The sequence below is a fragment of the Ictalurus furcatus genome, chromosome 13 (genome assembly GCF_023375685.1).
Source record: "Ictalurus furcatus strain D&B chromosome 13, Billie_1.0, whole genome shotgun sequence".
NCBI lineage: Eukaryota > Metazoa > Chordata > Actinopteri > Siluriformes > Ictaluridae > Ictalurus > Ictalurus furcatus.
The window spans coordinates 12148161-12162531 of record NC_071267.1 but is presented as its reverse complement, the minus strand read 5'-3'; the positions used below and the strand labels follow the sequence as shown (position 1 = coordinate 12162531).

General features: G+C 40.4%; 1 protein-coding gene across 2 annotated transcripts; it reads left to right on the top strand.

Moving 5' to 3' along the window:
• Positions 1-88: 88 nt before the first annotated feature.
• On the top strand, positions 89-5575 carry foxj1b (forkhead box J1b). Of its 2 annotated transcripts, XM_053640014.1 has the most exons (3): positions 89-1410; positions 1574-2190; positions 3325-5575. In XM_053640014.1, the coding sequence occupies exons 2-3, from the start codon at positions 1654-1656 to the stop codon at positions 4132-4134; spliced, it is 1347 nt and encodes a 448-aa protein (XP_053495989.1). In that variant the 5' UTR covers positions 89-1410; positions 1574-1653; the 3' UTR covers positions 4135-5575. The 2 variants fall into 2 exon arrangements, with proteins under 2 accessions (XP_053495989.1, XP_053495990.1); XM_053640015.1 differs by lacking the exon at positions 89-1410 and having other exon boundaries at positions 1452-2190.
• Positions 5576-14371: the final 8796 nt, after the last annotated feature.

Here is a 14371-nt window from a genome sequence, read left to right as displayed (position 1 = left end):
ACAATACACTATTACAGTGTTCACACACACACACGCGCGCGCACAATTTCTTTTTAATTTAGGGAATGGAAAACGTTGAAAACGGTGTAAAAGCACTTATATAAAGAAAGTCATCTTATCTAATGTCATCAAGCAAAGACACAAAACAGTGTGCTTGAAAATCGTTCCTAGAATACTCGCTGAAAATGAAAATAGAATTGAATGATAAGGATATAATTATAAATAAGGAGAGCGCAGTAATATCATACTGCAACAAGGGGGCGCCCCACCCTAAATAATGTAATGTACCCCACGTGCACGAAACAACGCGTTTGTCTATTAAACAAGCATAAATTCTAAACGTTTTGTGGTCATTATTGGTTTTATGCGTATGGGAAAATATTAAAAGTCAGAGAAGGTATAATGTGTGGGGGTTAGGGCAGTGTGTAGGGTGTAATGTGATAAGGAAAAGGCTGCCTCAGGCGGGTAATGTGGCGGGAGGCCTGCGCGCGCGCCCTCGTTTAGCGCCTTTCCGCCAGGCTTGGCGCGTGACTTCACCAACGGCTTCATCTTATAGACCGCAATGTCTAGAGGCCTACTTGTGTCGAAAAACAACGCTTTACACACACACACACACACACACACACACACGAAGACTTAACACCGGCAGGTCCACTGCATGTAAATACAATTGTGATCATCACAAACATCACAGAAACAAACTGATGGTTGAAGTAACACAGCCTATAGTGTTAAGTGTGACAGTGTTGTGTCTCCATCTGGACATCGCTCTTAATATGTGGAGAATGTCTTCATATAGCTAAAGCACTGAATTGAAGTGCGTGAGTGTGGTGCATCATGTTAAAAAAGCAGGAGCGCTGCTTCATGGGCCGTCACTGAGCTTCATCCTCTCCTTCATGAGCTTCATTACACCTGGAATTCTGAAATGATTAAACCTATTGATTGTCAAACTAATGTATTCTGACACAAGTATCCCGGACTCTTTTGTGCGGGTTTTGTGTGTGTGTGTGTGTGTGTGTGTGTCTGAGCGCGCTTGTTTTCTGGTAAAGACACTCCCCTCGGTGTATTTTCTCCACAGCGAGATACGCGACACTCGCGGTTCGGTGAGCCAATCAGAGCGCGAGCGCTTTTAAAGGGCCGTTAAGAGCGCACGCGACCGTTTTAAAGTCTGTCTCAGTTTCCTGCATTGTGGACCATGACACTTTGGACGTGCTAGTCTTGAGCTGGATCTAATTTCTTTCGAAGAAGAATGGAGTGAGTGAATTTCAAGCATCACGACTTCGGCTTTGCTGCTCCTCTCCTCCAGAGTGTTGCACTTGTTGCGCTTCCTCCGTCTCCATCTAACGGACTAGCACTCATCCATCCAGGGAAGGGGCTTCGCAACAGGTTCACATTTCCCCCATCGCAGAGGTGAGTGCTTTACTGGCTCCTCTTTTAGTCACTTTTTTGTAATGTTACACATATAAATGTCTTATCATTAGCCTATACATTTCGAATCAAATAAACCATTAGTCCATTATTTAAAAAAAGAAAAGAAAATTCTTTTTTTTTTTTTTTTTTTTTGCACGTTCAGGTGTAAGGTGCATGTTTTTAGGGCTCTTGATCCGAAATCCGAGACGCATTTAAAGAAAAGGCGATCGTGTCCCGATTACGATGCCCGTGTTGACGAGTCCAGAGATCGCCAAGAAGTTCAAGGAGAAATGGATGCTGCTGCATCCGGAGGATCAGGAGGACGCGGGCGGCGCTGTGAGCTTTGATGACAGTCTCACGAGCCTGCACTGGCTGCAGAACTTCTCCATCATGAGCGCGGCACCGGACAGAGCGCCCGGTTTCGGCTGGCGACCGCAGCAGCTTCTGCACCCACCGGGTGGCACTGAGTCTCCCTCCAGCCCTCCTGCAGGTGACACGGCCGCCTCGGGCACCGCACACACTCCCGGAAACCCCGCCGCCACCTGCAGCAAGCTGGCCGGAGCGAGCGCCTACACGCCGCTGTACGGGCACAGCGGAGCTCAGCCGCATGAGGAGGTCGATTATAAAAGCAACCCGCATGTGAAACCGCCATACTCATACGCCACGCTCATCTGCATGGCCATGCAAGCCAGCAAGAAGACCAAAATCACCCTGTCCGCCATCTACAGCTGGATCACCGAGAACTTCTGCTACTACAGACATGCCGAGCCCAGCTGGCAGGTAAATACCATATATAGTGCTGCTTAGAAAAAGTTGAGAAGCTCTTTACAAACAAGTGGTCATCTTTAAGGTCATGAAAGATGAACACCTGTAGTTACTTTTGATGGAATAAATATTATATGAGAGCTCTGCTGAATTTAATCCATTAGTCCACCATTTTTGCTGTTTTATTTAATTTATTTATTTAATTAATTAATTTAGTTCATTTTCAGTGTGGTAGTAATCGTAATTTTATTTATTTTACTTCCATAATATAAAGGCAGATATACAGAGATAGTATAAATACAGATAGTGTAACTGGTTTCTATTCTAATTTATCTCTAGTCAGGGTTATGTGTATTACATAGGATAGTCTCGTGTGATTTAATCTTTTGGCAACAATCTACATATAGGAAAAATAAAACTGAAATATAGGCTATTATTTATTTTCTCGTGTAGTACACAAAGAAACAAATGGTACACCAAATTTGAATTACTTCTACACAGCTTACATATGGAATAATAAAACAAAAACCTATATGAAACACCTATATGAACAACAGTAAACTCAGACCACCAGTCCAAGTCCATGCTTTTAGACTGTGCCGTGTTCAGTGTGATATGTGTTAAGATGCTCAGGTAAAGTAAGCCTTAGCTGGAGGCTGTAGCTGTAAACTGAACCCACTAAACCCAAGAGCAATAGTGTATCCTGGGGCCTGTCTCTTTAATGATGGACCCCTAGGGGCAAGATGCTGGCAGTGTGGCACAGCTGATCATAAGAAACATGCAGTGCTGCATTACAAGAGAGCCTCATTAGGAGCATTTGCTCTCCTGTACACACAACACTCCCCTCCCCCAGTGTTCATCTCCACCAGCACCACCCACTGCGCACAGTGGGCCAGGGAAACAGGACACCTCGACCTGCTGTACAATGAGACCTTACAGGGGTCATTATGTAGGAAGCACGGCAGCATTATAAATAAACATATTTGTTCGGAAATGTAATGTGCATTGTAATTATGAAGGAAATACAGTATGTTCTGGTAGAGCACAAGATGCCTGAATGTTTGTGTGTGTTTAACTGGTTTTTAAGAAATGAGTCATAAATTAATGGTACATGTCTCCTAAACGAACAATCATCCCAATCTCTTCCAGAATTCAATTCGCCACAACCTGTCTCTGAACAAGTGCTTTATGAAGGTCCCCAGGCAGAAGGACGAGCCGGGAAAGGGAGGCTTCTGGCAAATCGATCCCCAGTATGCAGACATGTTTGTGAATGGGGTCTTCAAAAGAAGACGAATGCCTGCCACAAATTTCAGCACCCAGAGACAAAACAGAATTCTGTCCTCTTGCTCCCCTTACAGCCCTCAGTTCAACCCACACATGGGCATGGATCACTACCAAGAACATGTAGCAGGAAACAAACGCAAACAGGCCTGTCCCAAACGAGGGGGCAAACTGGGGAGAATGTCCCAGTCCCCCTTGTTAGCGAGCGAGATCAAAACATCAGATGTGCTCCGAGGAGATTTTGACCTGGCCTCAGTGTTTGATGATGTCCTCAGTGGAAATGGCAGCACGTTTGAGGACCTGGACATCAACACTGCTCTGAGTTCCCTTGGCTGTGAGATGGAAGTGCCCTCTCAGAACCAGCATGCATCCACTGTGTCCAAATGGTACAGCAACGAGGACGAGCAAGCTTGTGCTTACTTGGAAATGAGCAGCATGATGGGATGTAGCATGGAAGACTTTCAGCGCCAGCAGCAGCCGCAGCAACAGCAGTTACAAACCCATCAGCAATATTATGAGGGACTGGCACTGTTTTCAGACCTGCCTCAACAGCAGCAACCCTGGGAGGTTAAAGAGGAGGCCCAGGCCATTCCTCTGTCTCTGGATCAGGGCTACGGGCTGTGTGAAGGATTTTTTTCTGAGATGCCTATGTGGGAGAGGGGAGAGGTGTTTCTCTGAACCCATGCACTCTCACTGCTGGTCTACTGGCCTGGTGACTTTTGTTTTGCTACATTAGCATAATGAATTGTTCAAGAAATACTGTGTAATTATACTTTTTAATTTCTTTGGATTTTTCCCTGAGTATCTATGCTAAAATGTTGATAATTATCCTTATTCTTTTTTGAAGACTTTTAAATCATGGTTGGATTCAGTAACATGCTAATGACTACTGTGGAACATATCAAATTAGTGGCAAATTTTGCGTAGATAAATCAAGTTAAATCTATATTAATTTTAGTTCACTTGATATTTAGATATGGTCATAATATGAATAGGTGATATTTTTACATCTTTAAATAAATAAATAAAAATCAGATATTGGATGGGAAGGGGATGCAACAAGCCAAAGTGCTTTGCAGAAATATTCTTCAGAAATCCAGCACAAGCACTTTGAGTCAGTGTTTCAGTTTTATTCCTATATATCAACCTTGTAATTTATTTGATAAAATGTGAGAAAATGTGGTTTCATTCTTTCTTTCTTTTTACAATTCCTTTCTTTTTTACATAAGCTGTTTTAAAATGCCATTGTCCTGATTTTTTTAATTAATTGTTAGGAGCAATATCATGTTAAGGCAAGGACTGTTTTAGATTTGTATTTGTATCGAGTTACCTAACATGCAACTTGAATCTAATTATATTGTGTACTTGAATAAAAGGATCAACAATCTCTGCAAGTTGTGGTGTAATTATATGTCAAACAGTCCAGTGGTGTTTCAACCTTGGTGATCAGTAAAAACATTTATATACTGCACAACTGACCACACCTGGTTAAAAGGTAAGTCCCTGGGATTACTGTATGTCTTCAACTATATGATATCATTTTAAAAGAGTCTAAACAGTTAAGCAAGGTAAAATTTATCCCCAACCCCTTGTTGTAAGGTTGGGAAATCCACCATTTACTATTTTACTAGAAGGTTGTAGGTTCAATTACCAGTGGCCTCCTCATGTTTCTTCCACCCGAGCATCTTTTAGGGGACATTTAAATAAATAAAGTATGAGCTTTAGGTGTGGGTGATACTAATGTCTTCTTTATACACTTTTATGGTTTTAAGGCAGCTTTCTGGGGTATGTACTCTCATCGAACTGAAAAGTGAGTTTTAAAACACTACATTATTATAATTTGGGAATTTCCACTGTTCACAAAACCAGCTCATTACATTTTAATTGTTTGGATATTGATCACAGAGCCTGAGTCAGTCGCTCCAGTTGAACATGATGCCACACACAGGTCATCATCCTATACCAGTTTCCCTGCTCTGTAGCGGTTCTTGTGTTTTACTGACAGAACAGTTTATTTATCGACAAGGACAAGGAGTGTGCAAATATGTTTCAGACATGTCTGGACTGGCCCACCTTCTTCAAATGACTTTCAGTTGCACCGAATAAATAACTGTAATGCAGTTTGTGTTTCCCCCCCAGACGTCTTCTGTGCTGAACTTCACCCTTTATGGGTACATAAAGTAAGAATACGGTTGGGCAAGCTCAGACACTGATAACCTTTTCACAAAAAACATACATGAACAATTTCAAAGTCCGAGAGCAACACAGAACAACAGAAGTGTTTGAATTGGGCTCTGGTTTTGGATCAGATATTGTTGTATTGAAAAAAAACACAGGAGGAATATAAATAGAAGCAACTATTCTATTGACTTATTTTTTGTATCTGCCTTTGTTTTAGCTTCCAAATCCTACATTGGAAAACAATGCCAGTGAAATTCCAGTGCATTTGGGGCAAAAAGTAATACTTTCACATTTTAAAATCTCTTTTTAATGAAAACGGATAAAAAGGAAAGGATTATACAATCATGTTGGCGCTGCCTCCTTCTGCTGGAGGTCACTTTGTAGGGACCCCTCCAGATCCGTGGGATAATTCACATTCCTAGAACTTCAGGGAGAAGCAGGGATGCTAATTCCAGCTCCCTATGGTTAAGCCAAACAAAGCAACGGTCAACAAGTGAAGCATTTCCTCAGTATTCATATTCGTGTTTGCCGGCTCACTCTGTGGCTCTCTGCAGAGCCGTGAGCAGGTTGAGGGTAAAGCACACTAACCTGATGTGCAGCTCTCTGTCTTGATGGAGGTGATGTAGCACAAATGAATTAGAGCTTTCATGATGGTGTGGGTGGTGAGGCTAAGGAAGCGGAGGTGGTAATGAGCAGATCCCAGGGGAGACATTTTTATGTGAAGGTGGGATGGAAGAGCTCCTTGGCAGTACTGATAACATTATCTCCCTAGTGGCACAGCCTCAGCGCTGTATTTACATGGGCCACAGTCTCTACTCAGGCCCAGCAAGCGGACCTGTCAGCAGGAACAAGGGCTGCTGTCACGGCAGGGCTACCCAGTGCTGCTTTATTTCCCCCTGGGCGCGGCTGGCAGCCTCTGATTACAGGTGTTATGTAGGCATGCCAGCCAGGTTTCACACAGAGACAAGGCAGCTTTGCTGTACAGTTAGCAAAAACCATTGCACTCAGCATCAGCTTTATGATTAGGAAGGTAAAATCACTTTTTGTTGGGTAAGATGATGTGTAGAACAGCATTTCTTTTTGGTTAAGATACAGAACTGGGTGAGATTAAAACAATTTCAAAAGAGGATGTTTTCTTCTCACAGTCCTACATCACAAAATGATGCACAATTCTTATACATTTGGGCATTTACAGGCAATTTTTTTCTGTTCACCTCATACAAAGCAAAGACATTTTCATATACAGCTCTGGAAAAAATTGAGACCACTGTTTCTCAGGTTTTACTATATATATCTCTTTGTGTGTGTTTGGGTAAAATGAACATTTTTGTTCATTTCCAAATAAAAGTTGTCATTTAGAGCATTTTTTTTTTTTTTTGCAGAAAATGACAACTCGTCAAAATAAAAAAGATGCAGGTTTGTCTGACCTCGAATAATGCAAAGAAAATAAGTTCATATTCATTTTTAAACAACACAATACTAATGTTTTAACTTAAGAGTTCAGAAATCAATATTTGGTGGAATAACCCTGATTTTCAGTCACAACTTTCATGCATCTTGGCATGCTTTCTTTCACATTGATGTTGAGTGATGTTATGCCACTCCTGGTGCAAAAATTCCACAGGTTTTCAATGGGGTTCAGGTATGGAGATTGGGCTGGCCATGACAGTTCACCCCAAATACCGTTTTAAATTCTTTTTGTAGGTCAATTGACGTCATCCTATGGTTGCTGAGTGACATTCGAATGAGTTGGTGGTCATCCTGGTCAGTGGAGAGTCGTTTTTGCCCTCTGCCAGTCTGTAGCTTCGTTGTCCCCAATGTCTGCTGCTTGAAGTTTTCTTATGAACCGCCATCTTTGAAATATTAAGGATGAAAGCAACCCAAGGCTCACTGTATCACTCTGCCAGTAAAGCCAGAATTTAACCCTTCTTTTCCTCACTCAAAACTTTCCTTTTCAACTCTTTTGGCATGATCAATAGTTATTTTTTGATTCCACTTACAACCCCAATTCCGAAAAAGTTGGGATAGAATGTGAAACGCTAATATAAACAAAGAGGAGTGATTTGTAAATGTACTTTGAATTGTATTTAAACAAAAAACATATAAAGACAAGGTTTTTGATGTTTTACCTTATCAACTGCATAGTTTTTTTTGAAGGTAAACATCTATTTTGAAATGAATGCATGCAACACCTTCCAAAAAAAGTTGGGACAGGGGCAATTTAGAACTAATAGCGATGTGACAAGTTGAAATAAAAAGGTGATGTGAAATCAGTGGAATCGTGTTTCGTGGTCCGATGAGTCAACATTTCACATAGTTTTTGGACAAAACAGCAGTCGTGATCTCCGGGCCAAAGAGGAAAAAGAGCACCCAAGCTGTTATCAGCATCAGATCCAAAAGCCAGTGTCTGTCATCTTATGAGGGCATGTCAGTGCCCATGGCATGGGTAACTTGCACATCTGTAAGGGCACCATTAATGCAGAAATATATGTACACATTTTGGGGCAACATATGCTGCCATCCAGAGCAGGACAACGCTAAAAACCACATACTGCCCAGATTACAACCACATGGTTGCATAAGCAGAGAGTGCAGGTGCTAGCATGCCTTGCTCGCAGTCCTGACCTGTCTCCGACTGAGAATGTGTGGCGCGTTATGAGGCGCAAAATAAGGCAACAAAGGCCCTGTACAGTTGCATAGCTGAAGAAATGCATAATGGATGAACGGGGGGAAATTTCACTTGCTAAACTTAATCAACTGGTGTCTTCAGCGGCCAAATGCTTAATAAGTGTTAGTAAAAGAAAAGATGTTGTTGCACAGCAGTAAACCGTCAACTGTCCCAACTTTTTTGGAGTGTGTTACAGTCATCAGATATGAAATGGGTGTATATTTTCCAAAATAAATTAAATTCAAGTAAAACATCAAATACTGTGTTTTCAATATAGCACAGGGTGAACTGAATTTTCAAATGACTTTTTTTTTTTTTTTGCATTTTCCATACTGTTCCAACTTTTGCAGAATTGGGGTTGTATTTTTGAGGTTCTACTAGCACTGTGCTTGCCATCCAGCTGGTTCTACTGCAAGAGGATAGTGATGACCACAGCAGTGGATTTTTTATTTTATTTTATTTTATACTTCTCCTCATTAAATAAGATTTGGTTCAGGTGATCACCTTATCAGTACCTCATTCAGTAGAATAAGATGTTCCTGTGTTGGAGGTCAGGCGATCAGACAAATAGTCCAAACAAGGCAAGGCAAAAAGACGAGGCCGAAAACAAGAACAAAGTCAAAACAAGAATCAACAAACAAGGGCTCACGGCTTGGCAACGGCAGAAACTAAATGTAACTTAATGTTTACTTCGCAAAGAGTGAATGCATAGAAAATCCTTTTAAAGTGTGGTTGTGATTGTGCTGTGAATTGGATGCAGGTGTGCGTGATTGAAATGAAGGCGAGTGTTCTAGGAATTGCTGTCTATGGCGGCCATGTTTGTAGGGCGCAGTGCAGGATGGGAAATGTAGTCACTCGTATGACATCATGGAAATGAGATACTGGATTTTCCCAGTATCTCATTTCCATGAGCTGTAAGCCATAATCAAGATTAAAACAAACAAAAAAAAAAGGCTTGAAATATTTCAAGGCTTTTTTAAATTAATTTTTTTTTAGAATAGAATAAAGAATTTATAATATAACAATGTCAGCCTGAGAAGAACTCTAATCAGCTAATTAACTCAAAACACCTTTTTGATAAAAAGACCGTTGCTCAGTGGTCCAAATCCTCTTTTCAGATGAAAGTAAATTTTGCATTTCATTTGGAAATCAAGGTCCCAGAGTCTGGAGGAAGAGTGGAGAGGAACAGAATCCAAGTTGCTTGAAGTCCAGTGTGAAGTTTCCACAGTTAGTGATGATTTGGGGTGCCATGTCATCTGCTGGTGTTGGTCCACTGTGTTTTCTCAAATTGAGAGTCAATGCAGCGTCTACCAGGAGATTTTAGAGTACTTCATGCTTCTATCTGCTGACAAGGTTTATGGAGATGCTGTTTTCCTTTTCCAGCAGGACTTGGCACCTGCCCACAGTGCCAAAACTACTGGTAACTGGTTTACTGACCATGGTGTTACTGTGTTTGATTGGCCAGCCAACTCACCTGACCTGAACCCCATAGAGAATCTGTGAGAGACACCAGACTCAACAATACAGACGAGCTGAAGGCCGCTATCAAAGCAACCTGTGCTTCCAGAACACCTCAGCAGTGCCACAGACTGACCGCCTCCACGCCACGCCATATTTATGCAGTAATTTATGCAAAAGGAGCTCCGACCAAGTACTGAGTGCATAAATTAACATACTTTTCTAAAGGTCGACATTTCTGTATTATAAATTCTTTATTCTAATATTTTGAGATACTGGATTTTTTATTTCCATGAGCTGTAAGCCGTAATCATCAAGATTAAAACAAAAAAAGGCTTGAAATGTTTCTCTTTATGTGTAATGAATCTAGAATATATGAAAGTTTTGAATTAAATTATGGAAAAAATGTACTTTTCCACAATATTCAATTTTTTTTAGAATGACCTCCGTGTGTGTGTTTGCTTATATATATATATATATATATATATATATATATATATATATTTCACATTTAATCAGTCTTCAAGTAAAAAATAGATCGTATAAAATTTGTGTCAGACTTCAGAGAAGAGTTTTCATTTTGAGACACTGTCCTTATCTCATTTGGAGCTTGACTAAACCACACAAACCCTATTATTCTGGTCTGGATTTCGGGGGACACCCACAGGAGTAGGTTAAAGGGCAAAGGTAATTTTAAACACTTCTTTAGAGAGCTATGATGGGATAATGACATTTAGTGTATCAGAGACCTCCTGCACCATTTTTTCATATTTACTGGTCAGACTACTACTCTTAGTGCAAGTATCACCTTGACAACTCTTTCGCAGTATATAAGGCTGATGTTAATCCAACAGACCTGGCCTTGCCTTATAAGCAAAATAAAAAACATGCGATAAATCCCGTGATTTTTGAAGAAACTATAGTTGAATCAGTTAACATTCAAATTAAATTTATTGTATTTTAAACAGCTAATCCTAAATATTACCAGTAAAAAAAAATTGGGGTTTATCAAAGTCAGCCTTCACAGTCTTATAGTTTTATTGCACTCAGATTCGTACAATTTCAAAAACAGTCATAGCAGATGTTATAAAAGCATAAAAGATTCTCTAAACAGTTTTGCTTGATTCATTGTTAATCAAGTGCAATTCTTCATGCAACTCTTTAGTCTATAAGTCTATTAAACAGTGTTTAATAATAATGTAAAACAATTGAATTATACAGACAACATTAGAAGGAAGATTTATAGTTTTAAAAATTTGATCAATTATACAAATAAAAACAACATTAATAATATCTTTTATTAATTGTTCTTGAATTAAAGGGCAAGAAAATAATTCTCTTTAAAGTTTCAAATGTAAATTTATTACCCATCTTTTCCAAAACTGTTATCAACAACCAATCCAGCACAGTAAAATGAATTATTTTTGTCAGCCACTTTTTTTTTCAGAACTTTGCCGAAACCTTGTCATTTTGGCTGTACTGCAGTAAAAAGGTTGCGCTCACACACAACTTTGCCTTTCACAAACCCACCCTATGTTGGCACAACATTTAAAATGCAGAGCCTGTTTTTTTATTATACATTTTAATATGCTAATTATATCTATTGTGCTGAAACTGTACAAATACAAATACATATACAAGCTCATAAATTTGCGCAGCTGTTTATGCCTCTGTAACAAAGTCTCTTTAGCAGTGTCTGAGCGAATAGACATGCTGTTAGGAACCTTTTGAAATGGTTCCTCACACACAGACAGCAGACAACCTCTGCTCACCCATCTCTCCTCAGCTAAATGAGCATTTAAAATATGCTGCATGTGGGCAGTATGGTTTTTTTTTTTAATTCTATGAAAAAATATCGTTTAGCACTGTTCACTGATTACAGGAATCAACTGTAATTTTGCAATTGTATGAAATTATGAAAATATATTTTTTATGTATTTAAAAAATGTATGTACTTTGAAGACGTAGGTGGACGTGCCATTAAAACAGCTTACATGTTGACTCATTCAGGCACTCTCATCTTAAGAGTAAGAGAATTTCAGCATTTGAGAACTGTGATATATGCTTCATTTCTACAGTAATTTGATTGTCCTCATATAATGGTGAATTAACGCTCAGTGTTCGTTTGTATCTGTCTGGGGTTAAATGAATACTGCGTATTTTGCTGTGTAGAAAAAGATCGAGCTGTGATTGGAATTTAGAATGAGCTCAGAGTTCTTCTAAATGTCACTCCTTCCCGCCTTTCATCTCCTCTGCGTGCCATAAAGTGAACTGCAGACTAGGGTGCTGGCTGGCAAGCTGGCTACTCAAAAGCATTCCTCTGGGGTCTCTCAGGTCTCTGGGGCTGAAGAGGAGGGGTGTGTGTGTGTGAGTGTGTGTGTGAGAGAGAGAGAGAGAGAGAGAGAGAAAGAGAGAGAGAGAGAGAGAGAGAGAATGAGAGAGAGAAGCCAGAGGCCAGTATGTTGGTGTGTGCAGGACAAGAGGCGCATCCTGGAGCTTGGCCACACACTGTGCCCCATGCCAGGCAGATGACGGGAAAAAACTTCTTCGATTCCTTTCTGTTTCTTTTACCATTCAAAGTACTTGTAACAATTGCTTTCATGCCACAGAAACCTCCTATGTTCTGCCCTTTAAGTATTATGAACCACTGAAGGACAAAATACTATTCTAAAGGATTCACACAAATTTATCACGTGTCAAATGAAGTACAAATATTTGTCCAAATTTTAAATTCCATCTGCAAAGATAAAGTATCTAATAATTAAGAAGGTATTTATTTATTACTATGGTGGAAACCATAACTCACCAACAATGTGTGTTGGTTCAAAATGGTTCTATGGCTGAACAATTCAGAAAATAAAAAAGGGAAACATTTCTGGCTCCAATTAATGGACAGAATATTATTGTACACATTTAAGTCATTTGCTAAGTATTTGTTTGTCATACAGTGTCAGTATATTCTATCTGAGTTTACTTGACACAGTTTAACTGTATGATCATTTGTTATTAGGCAGCCATATGCTTCTTTTGTTCTTTTATTATAGCTTCTAAGATCTAAATGAACAACTTTTGGAAATCTTTTCTGATTAACATTTCAGGTGAGTGGAAAGAAAATCTATATTTTTGTAGACTACACATTTGTGTGTGAACACCTTTATCCTGCTGTGTGCACATCCACAGCCCTTTAACTCATTCCCCCTACACTCCTTTGCTTTTTCTCTTGCCTCTTATTTGATTAGCCATGCTTTGGCTTTGTGTGCTACCTCACATTTAGTGCTTGTGAAGGGCAATTCAACACCCTCTCTCTAAGCCGGCGCTCCATCTCTCCTCGTTAAAGGCAGTGGTGTGTTAGCTTGGCTCTCTTGAATCAGATCCTGCTCAGACTCTGTCACCTGCCTCCCAGTCTGTCCACCGCCTACACAGGCTGAGGGAAAGCTCATTAGCTTTAGCGCTCACCCTAACTGGCAGCAGAATTAGCACACGGTTGCATAAACATGACTCTGCTCAGGGGAAACATGAGACACGGCCTCCATTCGAGCGGCTCCCTTCTGTACTTCATTATTTATCACTCACCTGACTACTACGTCCATGGACAAGGTGGTGACAAAGCCTTTATGAGTCTAGACACACAGAGACCTGTCTTAACACCTTATATGCAGCAGTGTGTGTTTTTTGAAAATGTATTTCTGCAAAACTGCTCGTCAGATTTCTATGTATAACATGCTCAAGTAATGACTAGAAGGCGGTGTGTAATGAAGGAATACATAACCTGGCTTTGGTTGCCTTGTATGTCTATGCAGCGGGATACTTGTTTGGACACTTTGCTGGAAATGTGTAGCACATGTTCTTCCAGGAGGTCTGTGACTTCCTCATTCCCATTTCACACCGGGGAGAAGGATCTGTTGTTTTGCTTGTTGAATGGAAAGATGTCATCCCTTTCAAAAGTAGTAGATGAGGCGCTCTCTGGAGGGCTCCCATTTTCGTGAGCCTGGTCAAGCCCCATGACTCAGAGTCTGCAGGGGATCTGGGAAGCTTCAGTTTGGGAGAAAAGTCAGCTTGTGTTAGGAGACTGTGTAATTCTCTAAAAGAGCACATTGAGCTTAAACATTTTCCATCTGCATGGTAATGTCAAATCTAATAAGACTCAACAGTAAATTCTAGGTAATAAAAATATATGCAGATATTAAACACAGACATTTAAATTTGCTCATTGAAACATTCCCAGAGTAAGTCGACAGTCATATTAGACCAGAAAATTGGCCTTAGATTCAGAGTGAAGGTTGAATCAGAGAGACTGTAGATTGGAGGTGGAGGTATACCTGCTGATACCTGAGAGAGGGGGGAGAGCAAACACCACCATCAGGACTTCATTAAAACTGATTGGGCCCACAGGGATCACACCTGTTCCTGGCAGGCTGGGAATCAGTCGTGCACACATGCGCAGTGCCTCAATCAGCAAGAGGAGCAAGGTTAATGTCCTACAAATACAGAATCAGGAGTACATGGCTGCAATGGACTCTAAGAACAAGCAGGTCTCTCTGGAGGCTTTACTGTGTGGAACATTTCAGTGTTTCCCTCGATGAGCCTGCTTCCTGCTTCCTGTCCATA

Coding starts and splice junctions, on each gene's coding strand:
- foxj1b (XM_053640014.1), top strand. CDS start 1,654: ATGCCCGTGTTGACGAGTCCAGAGATCGCCAAGAAGTTCAAGGAGAAA. Junction 2,191..3,324: donor ATGCCGAGCCCAGCTGGCAG/GTAAATACCATA, acceptor AATCTCTTCCAG/AATTCAATTCGCCACAACCT.